The 14,731-nt window shown below is 33.6% G+C and overlaps 2 protein-coding genes across 2 annotated transcripts; both read left to right on the top strand.

Moving 5' to 3' along the window:
- Window positions 1-8,529: 8,529 nt before the first annotated feature.
- Window positions 8,530-10,277, top strand: K444DRAFT_725919 (Dyp-type peroxidase; the record flags this gene model as incomplete). The annotated part of the gene is made up of 4 exons (XM_024888657.1): window positions 8,530-8,868; window positions 8,918-9,255; window positions 9,316-9,620; window positions 9,695-10,277. 4 exons carry the CDS (start codon window positions 8,530-8,532, stop codon window positions 10,234-10,236), a joined length of 1,524 nt encoding a protein of 507 aa, XP_024735232.1. The 3' UTR covers window positions 10,237-10,277.
- Window positions 10,278-11,889: 1,612 nt separating this feature from the next.
- Window positions 11,890-14,012, top strand: K444DRAFT_532239 (carbohydrate-binding module family 32; the record flags this gene model as incomplete). Its single annotated transcript, XM_024875066.1, has 2 exons — window positions 11,890-12,241; window positions 12,304-14,012. The coding sequence occupies 2 exons, from the start codon at window positions 11,890-11,892 to the stop codon at window positions 14,010-14,012; spliced, it is 2,061 nt and encodes a 686-aa protein (XP_024735233.1).
- Between the last annotated feature and the right edge of the window lie 719 nt (window positions 14,013-14,731).

A 14,731-nucleotide genomic window follows, 5' to 3' on the forward strand; every position in this document is an offset into this window, starting at 1 on the left:
TTCCTAGTATTCTAATAAGAAAATTCTTAAAATCTTAGAAACTTATTAGAAATATTTCTTTATTCTTAATTCTATTTTCTTTTAAGCCTTATTATAAAAATATAATAAATAAGAACTTAGTAATTATCTAGTAATTAATAATAAATACCTTAAAATAGTATAGTAAATTATAGAGGCTTTATTAGTTAATTTCTAAAACCTAGTATTATAATAACTAGCCTAATTAAATATAATAATAATTCCTAGCCTTATAAATATAATAGCTATAACTTTAGCTAGAAAGTAATACTAAACCTATATAATTATTATATAAAATATCCTGGCTTTTTCTAATAATAAGAAATATTTCTTTATTATAAAACTAGAAAAAATAGAGAAATTATATCTTTTTAAAGTAATTTAGTACTAGTATAACTCTTTTTATAACAAGTATCTTTTACTTGCTTTAACTAGTATTACTATATATAATATTAATAATAATATAATTTATTTTTTATTTTTTATTTTTCTAAAAGCTAGATAATATTACTATATTTTATTAAGATATAATAAAACTAAAATAAAGAAATTAAAATAAATTAAAGTCTTAATACTTAATAAGATCTCTATAATAAATAGACTTTTATTTAATTATATATTTATAGTTTTTATAAAGCTTAAAAGAAGCTCTAAGTTATTTAAAGAATTATATTTTATTATATTTAGAGATCTTTTCTAGCTATTACTAGTTAGTAGCTTAAAAATATAAGAAATAGCTATATAATACCTTTTTTACTTTGTTTTTTTCTAAAAACCTTAATACTAGACTAATTATTAATTTTTTAATATACTTAATAAGATTTAATTCGAAATTATAAATAATAATATAAAATAACTTTTAATAAAATACTAGTAATAATATAATCTTATAACTAGTATATAAATAATAATATATCTATATCTTTTAAAAAATAAAACTAAAAAGCTTAATTAACTAGCTTTTAATAGCTTATTATCTAATTATATTAATATTATTTTTTATATTTAAGATTTCAAAAATAATAAGTATTTTTAGAAAGAAAATAAATTTCCTATTTATTATTACTTATAAAATAAGTACTAAAGTTATATTTCTTATAAATAATATACTTATATTAAAAAATATTATAAATAGCTTTTTTAGTATTATTATAGGCTTTCTAGAAAATAGGAATATTAAAATAGTTTTTCTAATAAAAAAAACATTTAGATATATTCTATATATTCTATATATAAAATTAGTAATTTATTAATTTCTTAATTATTATAGGAAATATATTTCTTATAATATTAATTTTATAATACCTATATAACTTATAATAACTTACTAACTTGAAACTTTTACTAGATTCTTATTTTATATTATATAACTACTTTTTTTATAATAAATAAAATTAAATATTAATATTACTAATTACTTATTTTAAATATATTTATTTTTATAATATATAAAATATAAGGCCTTTTTCTTAAATTAGTTATAGTATCCCTAAATAAGAGTATATTTATAAATAGGTAAGCTTATATAATATTAAGTTAAGTAACTATTTTAGAAGAGTTCTATATTATTTATTTAGATTTTAATATTATTAAAATAGATCTAGAGGCTATTACTAAATATAAATAGCTAAAATAATAAATAGTAAAGTTTAGTAATTTAAAAGCTTTAAATAAGATACTATTTAAATATTTTATAAAACCCTTATTATTATAAATAAAACTATTTCTATATATTTTAATTATATACTTAAGAACCTAAATTAGAACTAAGCTAATATTATAATTAGAAATAGTATTATTAAGAAAAGTTAAAATCCTATAAAATTTAAGATACTAGCTAAGAAAATAAAGAATAAAAGAAGTAATAATAAGGAAAATACTAGTAATAACTTTAATAAAGCTCTAACTAAGAAAAAGACTACTTTTTATAAGATTTCAAGTAAATATATTAAAAAGCTATTTTCTTTTCTTATATTATTTTCTTTTCTTATATTATTTTCTTTTCTTATATTATTTTCTTTTCTTATATTATTTTCTTTTCTTATATTATTTCCTTTTCTTATAATAGGTTTTTAGGAAATAATAAAGGAAATAAATTTATTAATAAGAAATATATAGAGAATAGACTTTTATTTATAAGCTTATATTTTATTTATTATTTATTATTTATATATAAATAAAAAAATAAATTAATTTATTACCTAAAACTAGTAAATAAATTATAGTTTAATATTTTAGGATCTAATATATTATATAATACTACTTTTATCTTATATTATAGAAGCTTAAATATAATAAAATAAGTATATTTTATCTAGTTTTAAAAAAATATAATAATAAAATAAAGTTTAATAATAATACTTTTATCTAATATTTCTAATTAATAAAAAATAGGAAAATACTATAATTACCTGGCTTATTAAGATAGTCTAAACTATTAATTAGGCCAGAAAACTCCCTGTTTTAATAGTAAATAATTAGTAAAATATATATAATATATTTAGTAAGAATTATTATTATATAAAAATAAATATTTATAAGAAAAAAAAAAGCTATATTTCCTTAAATATTATATACTTCTTATTTCTATTTTTAATAGAATTTCTGAAATTAGAAATATTACTTAGAAATTACTTTTATTTTATATTATATTTAAATTATAAGAAATATTTATATTTTAAACCCAGAACCTTTATATTTCTTTTTATATAGTATTATTATAGCTTAATATTACTATAGTTTATTCTTCTATAATATTAACTTATACTAATAAATTAACTCGAATCTTAATTTTAATATTTAAATATATAGTTCTTACTTTTAATATATTCTATATTTCTTTTATTTTATAATTCTAAATATTATAAAGGCTTAATTTCTGAAATAAATAAATTATTTAGATAATAATATATATATTATCTTATTTTAAGATAATTACTTTAATATTAATCTTATTTCTATAATATTTTTTATAATATTAAAAAGAAAATAAAAGGTATTTTCTAGATTTAGCTATAAAAGCTTATAATAATACTAGTACTTTTCCTAAATATTAGATAGCTATAAATTATTATTTTAAATATATATAAATAGGCCTTTATTTCTTATAACCTTTTTTAAAAAATAATATTAATCTAATTATTTGTATTTTATTATCTTTTCTTATTATAAGTTTATTCTTATCTCAAAATACTAGAATTATAGATTCTGAGACTAATACTTATTATAATATATTTTAGTATTAGACTAAAATATTATAATATTTATATTTTATTACTTTTTTTTATTATAAATTTACTTTTATTTTAGAATACCAGAATTATAAATTCTAAAACTAATATTTATTCTAGTATACTTTAGTACTAAACTAAGCTATTATAGTATTTATATATTATTACTTCTTCTTATTATAAGTTTATTCTTATTTTAGAATACTAGAATTATAGATTCTAAGACTAATACTTATTCTGGTATATTTTAGTACTAGACTAAGCTATTATAATATTTATATATTATTATATTTCTTTATTATAAGTTTTTTATAATTTAATAATATTAAATATATATATTAATTATACTTATAAAGCCTTCTTATTTTCTTATTACTAAAATAATATTACTAAATAAGATTCAAGTTTTTCTTATAATATTAGTTTATTATATAAATCTCTAATTCTTTAATTACTTTTTATATAGTAATTAGATTATTTCTGGAAATTATTACTAGTTTAATCTTATTTCTATATAAATTAAGTATATTTATATAATTCTTACTTATATAAGAAGTAATATAGCTATTAGATATAACTATAAAAGTAATAGCTATATTTATATTTTTAAATATACTATTTTTCTAATAAGTAATATATAAAATAAAATACCTATTTCCTATAATTATATTAATTACTAGTACTAATCCGAGTAATATAAATATAGTAATAATTATAGAGTTATAAATAGTTCTTCCGGACTTCTTATTTTTCGAGTCTTATATCTAGCTCCTATAGTTATTAGTTCTATTTCTTTCCCAGAATATTAAAACCCGATTATTTTTAGCCTTTTTATTTCTTTACTAAACTTTTATACTTTATAGCTACTTCTTATTTCTTTTATAGCTATTCTAAATACCTCTAGTACTTTTTTAAAGCTATAGTAATTCTGGCCTAATTCTAGAGATAATTAGATAGTATTTCTAAGCCTTTCTAAATAATATCTATAAATTAGATTTTCTTATATTATTTCTCTTAAATAAGTAAGTAAATACTATAGCCCTTAATCTGGGTTTCTAACTCCTAGTTCTTAATTCTTTATCTTAAGTATATTACTAAATATTTCCTTTTTTTCTTTTATTATTTTATATTAAAATCTTTCTAATATTTATAATATATTACTTTACTAAAATTATAATAATATAGAATATAAAGCTAGTCCTGACTTTATATCTATATTTCTGAGTAATAATAGCTCTCTAATATATATACTAAATAGCTATAATAATAATTCTCTAGTATATATATTAAGTAGCTATAATAGTAATTCTCTAGCCTATATATTAAATAGCTATAATAATAATTCTCTAGTATATTCTCTAGGTAATTATAGAAGTAATATTCTAGTAAATCCGGGAAATTAAATACTAGCTATAGCTTTATTAAGCCTAGCTTTAAATAAGGAGCTAACTCTAATAGATATAGACTATTATAGTAATAATACTCTAGTAAAACCGGGAAATTAAATATTAGCTATAGCTATACTAAGTCCTGCCTTAACTAGAAAGCTAATTCTAATAAATATAAACTATTATATTATATTTCCTGGCCTCTCTTTTCTTTCTTTACTATTACTAACTTCTTATTATAATATTTATAATTATATATTATTTCCTTATTATTAACTTTTAGTTATAACTAACTAGCTTCTAGAAATATTAGAAATTATAAATAGAAATATTCTTAGTAATAATTAAACTTGTCCTGAATTTCCTAATACTTAATTCTTTCCTATAATTTAAAGTTCTATATCTGGCTCTTTTCTTAACCCGGCTTCTAATTTTATAGAATCTATTACTAATATAATAGAAATTACCTCTATTAATTCTCTATTACCTTCTCGTATAATTAATACTTTAGGCTCTTATTTTTGCTATAATAATATTAGATAAAGTATAATTCTCTTATATATTCTAAAATAGTTCTAGAATAAGCTACTAATTTATTCTAATAAGATTACTATTATTTAGAAAGTATTTAGAAAAGCAGAATAGTATATTAAGAATATATTAGCTAGATATATTTAGATTATAGATTAGGGTAAAGCTCTTTATATAGCCCGAATTAGAGCTACTAACTACCTATAGGTTTATATAAATACTAATACCAGATTTCAGATATATATAGCTAGAATAATAATAATACTAGAAAGATCTTTATAATAGCTAAGAAATAATAATTCTTTCTTTTCTTAAAACTTCCCTTAATATAAATATTAAGTATAGAATATATATATTCTTATATATATATATTTTAGCTATATTATATTTTGGAATAATAGAAATAATAGCTATTAAATATTTATATAGTACTAAGGCAAGCTATAGCTTTTTGGAAATCTGAAAAAAAGTATTACTTTAAATATTATATAAAAAGAATAAATAAAAATATTAGTTTTTTATATTAAAACTGCTCTTAACTAAATACTTGTAATTATAATAATATATATATAAGTTCTTATTAAGATATTTCTAATTAATATTTAAAGTTTCTAAGAAATAGTATTATTCTAGTAGTTATTATAGCAAGCCTTTTATTAGAAAATAACTCCTATAATAAAATTATATATACTCAAATCTTAATTAAACTTAGATATAATAATATTAGGAAATATAATATTAAATTAATTCCTATATAAAATCTATTATATAAAGTTAAACCCAAAATCTGGGCCAGCTATATAAAACAAAATAAAATATTATTAGCTAAAACTCTCTAAATTACCTAATATTAGGTAATAATAAGTTATCTTGCCTATAATTAAATTAACTATTACTAATAAATAATAGGATATAAAAGGAAATATTATTAGGCTATTTTAATATTTCTTAATATTTAAAAAACGTACTAGAATAAAAAGTAATTATTAAATATTAAACTAACCTGTTTAAACTAGGGCATGAATTTCAATTCCATATAATCTTCTTAATAATTACTATATTTTTTTTTTGGTACTAAAATTAAGATTCCTGGCTTAAGAATAAGCGAATGCTATACTAGAAGCTTTCGTGGCACTCTCATATAATACAAGGATAAATATAAATAATAATTATATTAAATTATACTCTATATAATACTTCAGGCTATGTTCCAGGGTCTCATCTACTAGAGAAAGCCCTATAGAAATACGCGATTCACTTTACCCCCCCCCCCCCCAAAAAAATTGCTTTAAGTAATAGAAATAAGGCTTAGAACTCCCAGAATTAGCCCTCTGGCTAGTTTATATAAATGACTTTAATAATATAGAGGCTTTATATTATTTATTAATATAACATTTTATATTAAACTTTAAAGTAAAATTAAAGTAACTAAAGTCAAGGAAAGAATAGACCCGCAAGCAATGGCCAAATCACGAGATTGTAATTGGAGCATTGTTCTGAAATTCGCACTTATTATTGTTACTAGTGCTTGTATTGCGGGGATTGTGGAGGGTGTTAAAAGTCAGGTAGTGAAGTTCAGGAGTAAAGAGGTAGTGAGGATGGTGGAGAATAGGATAGTTGGGAATGGAACGGCAGGCGGTGTGAAGATGGTGAGGATGCGGGTTGGTTGAATGGGGGGTTGGAAGATGATTGGAATCGGAATTGAAATTAAGGGTACGGAGAGGGGAGTGGGTTAAAGAATTTGTGAAGGGAGGTGTGTACGTTATTGATGGGGGACGTGAGAGTAGGGTACTGACTTGATGTAGACGTTCATATCTGAAAAGACGAAAGGAAAGGTCGTCTATAATACGGGAAGAAGGAAGGAGGGGTGATTTAGTTGCTGGGATATATTGTGCAAGAGTTCACGCACCAGGGAACATCTTTGACTCTAGATGGACATGCAGCTTCTAGTTTGCTAATTTTACTTTCGGCACCTACAGAAAATACCCACAGAGTTGTGTAACAGATGGAATTGAGATACAGAAATACATATTGCAGAAACCAAATACGTCATAACAATACGTGCTCCCCATTTGAAAGTCCATACTTGTCCAAAAACCCCACAACCCTAACCGATAGCATTTTGCACATCTCGAAGCGCTACTCAATGTCGGCTCTACCGCGTTCTTTTCGTCGATGCAAAATAGCCAGCCCCTCGCCGCCCCTCGGTGACAACATGGGAGCAATAAGGGCCATCACTTGGGCCGTTTTTTTTAATTCCAGATTTCGCCTTTATGTTTATTACTCCTTTAATATTTTCCAACTACCTGTCGCGTAGTTAACATGAGCCATTTTATGTGTCTACTCACGCTTACGGGCTTGGAAATGGGACCCTCTTTCCTTGGTAAAGGCATTGAAAGAGCCAGATAATTAAATAGTGTAGTGGCAAGAAAGGAATGTGCTTTGTTTAAAAATCTCAATTCGCTTCCTTTGCTATATTTTTATGTTTTTCTACCAAACTAACCGGTTTGTGTGCTCAGTACTCCATACAAAATCTAGTAATAGATAGCTGAACAATCTCGCGGCTGGGATATCCGTTCCGGACGGAGCATCTTTGAACGGAGCTGGGTCTACGATCGTTAACCCCTCTTCTGCTTCATGTTGGCTGCATGCACAAAAGCTGGATTCGAAAGGCCATTGGATATCAGCGTTACCTCAAAGAGTTCGGGGCCAAGAACTCCAGACCACCGTGGCTTTTCAGCAAGCAAGCCTATCTCTGCAACCCTTCAATGCACCTTGGAAACTACGCAAGCCACTGATAGCTCAATCCACACCACACCATAACCCCTGTTTTCAGCTGTTCTCAACAAGCTTACTTGGAGTTTCATGTGGCGCATATCAGCTGGGTAAGCTTTTCTGGTCGGTCGTTGCTGCTACCGTGCACGTGGTAGCCACGCAGGCCACGGAAGGAATAAGTTTCAGTTCAATCGTCATCACACCACCATCCCTGGCTTCAGCTGTCCTAAACAATCTTCGTTCTATGTGGCGCAAATGATCCGGGTGGTCTTGAAAGAGCAAATCCATGCAAAAACACTCCTGAAGCTCAGATACAAGGCTTTTATCTTCTGGCTGGACATTCTTGGGCTACCCTTTTCGACACAGCTTGCATGAGACTCGTGTTAAGCAGTCAGAAGGGGGGCAAACCTCCTGTCCTGGAAAAATGACCAAATTATCAGAAGTTTAAGCAAGGTATTTATCTCGCTGGGAAGATGCGAAGTGAACCAGTGCTATTTTTCTTGTCCTTGAGCTTCCAAGCTGCTCTAACTCTTCTGAAATAAGCTCTTTCGTGCAATAAACTCTTTATTCTATTTGCTTTGCCTACCATGCCTCCCAAGCCGTCGATAGCTGGCAAGTTGGATAACATTCAAGGTGATATCTGGAGCAAAGGTTTCCCGAAATACTATGAGACGTACTACTTCTTCTCAATTAAGACGCCTTTGCTTAATGAGAAGAATCTCTTTTCTCAATGTCTGAAGAACTTGTCTACGCAGTCACCGCGGCTCATCTCAACGTTGAGAATGGTGCGGGAGGACCACAACAGGATATCCACAAGAAGAAAAGAAGAGGCAATAAAACAAGGTATTCCGGAGAAAAGAGTAGTTCTTCCGGAGATACCTATGTCAAATGCCCTGATTGCCTTTACGATCAAAGGCTTACAGGCTGTAAGTTACCCGATCAGGGCATCTATCACCAAGTGCTAAACTGCCTTAGATACAAGCTGGCCTTCAAGACGATACTAGTCTGAGATTGACCGATGTCGCAGCCACTGATCCGGCATTTTTTGCAGGCATGACGCCAAAAGAGGTCACGGCCCTCCTAAAAGATCCTGACCAGGACACGTGGGATCCCCTCTTTCGGTCGACCGAAATTCATGGAATGCTCAAGATTGGTGGAAGCTCTAAGGGTAAGGTCGAGGAACACTTGAAGAATATCAAGGGAGTTCTGAAACATGGCACAGCCATTGATGATGTGTTTCAGGATTCACCGTCAACACCAACTGATTCTCGAGTTGACGGTTGGACCAGGCCCAATGATCGTGGCAAAGAACAGTAAGATGGCTCCTAGTGACCCAGTGGAGCTAGCTTGGACACTTACATTATTGGTGATAGTTTTGGATTTGAGGATGGAATCTCGCAGCCACTGATGAATGGGATTGATGAGCAGGAGCCGGGTACAAACGCTAATACCGACGTGAATATGTATACTGACCCAAGGCTCCTCATCGTGACAGGAGACACGAAAAGGGAAAGCTCAATCCCGCGTCCTCCATGGATGGAAAATGGATCCTTTCTCGTTTTTCGCAAGCTCGAGCAGAATGTAAAGGCTTTTGAAGACCTTACAGAGCAGTGGGAGAAGAAGGGATGTGAATCCAAAGAGCATATGGGCGCGAAACTGATGGGTCGGTGGAAAAGTGGTAAGTGCCATATATTGGCATCAATTCTTGGCCTTGTGGGGATATTTCTACTTGCTGATCAATTGTCACAACAGGTGCTCCACTTGCAGTGGTCAACTTTTACACAGAGGACTCGAAGGATCCGGACAAGGCGAAAGAGATGAACAACTTCATTTACGAGAATGAAGTATGCCCTGTATCCGCACACATTCGAAAGACCAATCTCCGGGAAGATCTTACGGAGAATGACAAAGATCCGAGGGCTCTGCGGACGAAAATAATCCGCAACGGGATCCCATACGGAACTGACTACAAGGGAAACGAAAACAACACAAAATTGACACGTGGACTCTTGTTTGCATGCTACCAAGCTCACATTGAGGATGGGTTTCAGAACATGCAAGTGAATTGGAGCAACGATTCAACGTTCCGCACAGGCCACCCTGGGCAAGACCCAATCATTGGCCAGGTCGCCCAGAAGAGCAGAGGGGTTAACGGAGACCTGGAAACATTCTTCAATGACAAATTCGGCGTTCGGCAAAGCGTGAAATTCCAACAATTGGTGACGATGAAGGGTGGTGAATATTTCTTTGTGCCGTCCATCCCAGCTATGAGTGACGACCTGGGCATGACCTGAGTCAAGATACGACTTGAGTAACGTCAGTTCGCAAGTATGACAGTACCGTTGATATTCTAGTCGCTTGAATGCAATATACGCAGCTTTTTATTTCGATCCTTCCTGTGTCGGCTGTGTGCCTGGTAATGGGATGCCAAATGCTTTAGAAGACTAAATCTTGAGGATCACTCACGTTGTCTCGTAGCAGGCTGCAACTAACCATTTGTGCCATAAATGAGCTTTTTGCAGCTGTGCTCATATGTGCCCTGTTCCATAGATATAGAGGATATCAGATTCTGCCCGCGCCCTTAGAAATTTCATGACTATTCAGGCGAACGGAGGTAGTTTGGAGTGATTGCTACGGAGCGTCAGCCCATTGACACCTAGCCGAGCACGTTTCCAGATCTGATCACGTCCTTCTTGTGTGCACACCGAGTAGGTAGAGCTGCCGTCCCAATGCAAGTGAGGTTGGATACAGTAAGGTTAAACGGAGCCTTGAAAGGCTAGACTAAAAGGTCCAGAGTCAGTTTAGACCCGGGCGATCGTTTCTTGGCGTCTCGGCACGGGCCAAAAGGGGCCACACATCTGGTCGGGCCGCAGCATTGGATTCGGCGCTGAAAAGGTATTCAGCTCTGTCGTATGAGAAATGGCTGCTACAAATATGCACACGCGGCAGCATACCAGGTCGGGCAACTTTCAAAGGCCTAGACATTGTGACGCACCACGGCACGAGATGCGGATATATCCCACCTGCACCTATAGCTAGCCTCGCGGACGGCACGTTTTCATGAATATCGTCCTTGATGCTGAATTACTCGTCAATCCCGGCAGTAGGGCTGCAGGTGCGGGATACTGCCGTCTCCATAGTTTCAGCTCGCTACCGTTGGATCCAATAACGACTCTCGGAGATGAACTTTGGGTGGGGTGTTGCAGTGTGCAGGACAGGCCTTCCGCCAGCCTGGTCACGTCGCGCCCGCTGGGTCGTTGCAAAAGTGAGGGCGCAATGATGACTCTAGAGCTGCTGGTGCTTCACTATTTGTGGAGCTGAAGGATAAGTCTGCATGTTGTGAGAATGTGATCTCCTTTTGCGGGAACCACCTCCTCGAGATAGGCAGTGTCAGAGCAGCGGGAAGGTTTATCCATCCTATCAGAAACAATCGAGGCACTAAACCAATGTCAATTATTTCCGACTTATAAGCTCAAGATGCTCCAGAACAGTTTATGAAGTAACTCAAACAAATTCAGAGTCTGTTTGCCTTGTGAAGTCTTTTACCTAAGCTTATCTCAAGCCCTACGGTTCCACTTAGGTCACCTTGTTTTAGCAACCACTGAATCATGATGTTCATTCTCCCCTTCTTCCACAAGGCAGTAGCCATTTCTGAGTCCGATACTGCCTCCGATGGGAACCTCCCACTCTTCGAAGACTCAGAGAAAGCCAAGCATGTTATGGGTTATGTCCTCCCATCACCACCCTTGAAGTCTTCGGCCACCCGCAGGACGCTACCCTTCGTTGTCAAGCTCCTTTTGCTGACTTTTACTTTTGCTTTCACTCTGTTCTCTGGACGATCGATCATAAACTATACTACTCTGGGGTATCATGCTTTCCTACGGAGCAGTAAGGCTCACGATCACGTCGTCTGTAGCCAAGAGGTCACCGTGGACGAGCCCAGTTCCATGGGAGCATCTCCCATCACAGAATTTCCTGTAACTGCTAGGCTCTTAGACCGGAGCGGCTGGGCGCCGCCTACATGCAGCAGCAGCAAGGATATCGCCCACAACTGCACCCTCGCGACCGATGGTAAGGGGGACGTCACATATTGGCAAAGCGCAGACGATCCAACTGGTAGTGTTCATTGGATCGTGATCGACCTTAAAGAAAAAGCCAAAGTACATAGTCTCGCTATGCGAACAATCCCAGATTTCAATCAAATCGGAGGTTCAGTCCGGAAACATCGAGTGGAAACTGCCACGGAAAAAGGGAATTGGGACCTAGTTGCGTTGGGAACCTGGAGAAATGACCGCGACCGTAGGCATATCTCCACCCAATATTGTCGTTACGAAAGCAGAGAGTGCTGATGATTAATACAGAAAAATTTGCAACGTTTGAGCCTCGTGAAGCCCAGTATGTGCGCCTTACGGTACTCGATTCGTATCAAAATAAGCCTTTCGTTGTCATCGGCGACATCAACATCTATGCTGTCGATACGATTCCATCCTCTGTAAACAAAGGAGGAAGATGGAACATCACCTTAAATTTCCCTTTAGTACCCGTCACGGCGTTTTTGAATCCAAAAACTCAAGATTTGATAACGATGTCAGCCGACGAAGAGGATAAATTTCACCAGGGTCCACGCATAACCATCTCAGCGACGTGGCATCCAGAGAATGGAACAATCGAGGAACAAACAATCGATGCTACAGGGCACGACATGTTCTGTCCAGGCACGTCGTTTAATGAGAGTGGTGGGGTGATCTTCACTGGCGGATCCTCACCACTCGCGTTTAGCATCTACGACCCCGTGGCGAAGAACTGGTCGACCCCTGAAGACAAGACAACACATAAGCCCATGACGTTAAAAATTGGCCGTGGATACCAGGGCCAGACATTCTTACCTAATGGCAAGACTTTCGTGATCGGGGGGCAGTGGTCGGGTGATAATGCTTTCGATAGAGATGGCGAGTTATACGATCCAGCAACCGGTTGGACGGTGTTGCGCAATGTCAAGGCAGAGACCATCAACATGGACATATCTAGGTCCTGTAAACCACCGCGAAACGACAATGGCTGTACCGTGGACGGATGGCGACAACATCACCCGTGGCTGTTTGCGTGGAAGAATGACAGCATATTCCATGCTGGGCCTTCCAAGAGAATGCATTGGATTTTCACAAACACCACTGAGGGCGAGGTCAAAGACGGAGGATTCCGCAAAGGCAAGAAATCAAATTTCGCTGATGGTGATGCTGTATGCGGTGTCACTTCAATGTATGATGCCGAGAAGGGTATTATTCTCACAGCTGGTGGTGCTCCCAATTATGAATACTGGTTCAACGTTAATCAAATGGGAGATGGCTTCGATCACCGAGAGGAGGCAACCAACAACACATTCGAAATAAAGCTTGGAGACGTAGAACCTGGCACCGTTGTGGAACCGGAACAGGTAACCTCGATGCATCACCAGCGCATATTTGCAAACGCCGTGATCCTTCCCACTGGTGAAACCTTCGTCGTTGGTGGTCAGCGCCAGGGCCAGCCGTTCCACGATGAAACTTGGCAACCAGTTCCGGAGATTTACTCGCCGGAGAACAAGAACTGGACAGAAGTGGCTCGCCATTCCACTCCCCGAGTATACCATTCCTGGGCCATGCTCTTACCCGATGCTACTGTGATCGTGGGCGGTGGCGGCCTGTTACTTGCGGAAACGGATCATTACGATGCCCAGATCTACCAGCCTTATTACCTATTCACTCCCGACGGGAAAACCGCCATCGAGCAGCCAAAGATCAAAGGCACCGACAAAAAAGTATACAAGACTGGCGACAAGATCATCGTTACGACAAATGTTGAAGTAGACGCTGCCAGTCTTATACGATACAGCGCGACGACTCACACGGTGAACAACGATTTGAGACGTATCAAGTTGAATGTTACCATGGAAGGTAAAGCTTCTGACAAAATGTACTCTGTGAAAATTCCCGAAAGTCCAAGCGTTGCTTTGCCTGGATATTGGATGTTGTTCGTGTTGCAAAAGAACGTGCCCAGTCACGCCGCAACGGTACAAATCTTGGCCGAATAAGGGATTACTGTGAGTAGCGAACTCAAAGCTTGGGATGGATATAATGGGATTAGTACTCTTCGTTAAATGATAGCATATTGGATATTGACGGCAATATTAATACATGATTTTCTCTCTTTCTTTAATATTATCTGAATAATTGCAGGGTATGTAGGTGGTGGCTCGGAAGTTTGAGGAGAAAGTAATAACTGAAGCCTACCCCTTATGCGAGGCCCCTTTTTCGGTGAAAGGTGAGAATGCCCGTACGCTGATTGGTGTATACGCTGCTGACTAATGCACTTTCCGGTAAAAGGGATTTCGGTAAAGGGGCATCTCCCCTACTACCTTTTAATGAGTATTCCCTTGTCTCGAAGCATATTCTCGTTATGTTATTATATAATCTAGCTTATAGAGTTGCTATCTACTATACCTGCAAGTCCTGTATTATCCTAGAGGCATATAGTCAAGAGCGGTACCTGCAAGCGCAGCTATACCAACTCTTGGGAGACGAGCTCAAGGCGATTATAAAGCTTCTTAGTAGCTATAACTTGAGGGGTATGGCCGAGCTAAGAGAGTATAAGCCCCGGCCTGAAAACAAGTACCAGATAACTGAGTACCTAGTTAGCTATAATAGTATTTACTATCTATAGTTATAGTATAGCTATAGTACCTGCCTATAGGGCTGGGTCTTATATATTAAAACAAGGAATTACTTTATAAAACTCTATTACCTAATATAG

This window comes from Hyaloscypha bicolor (assembly GCF_002865645.1).
Source record: "Hyaloscypha bicolor E unplaced genomic scaffold K444scaffold_95, whole genome shotgun sequence".
NCBI lineage: Eukaryota > Fungi > Ascomycota > Leotiomycetes > Helotiales > Hyaloscyphaceae > Hyaloscypha > Hyaloscypha bicolor.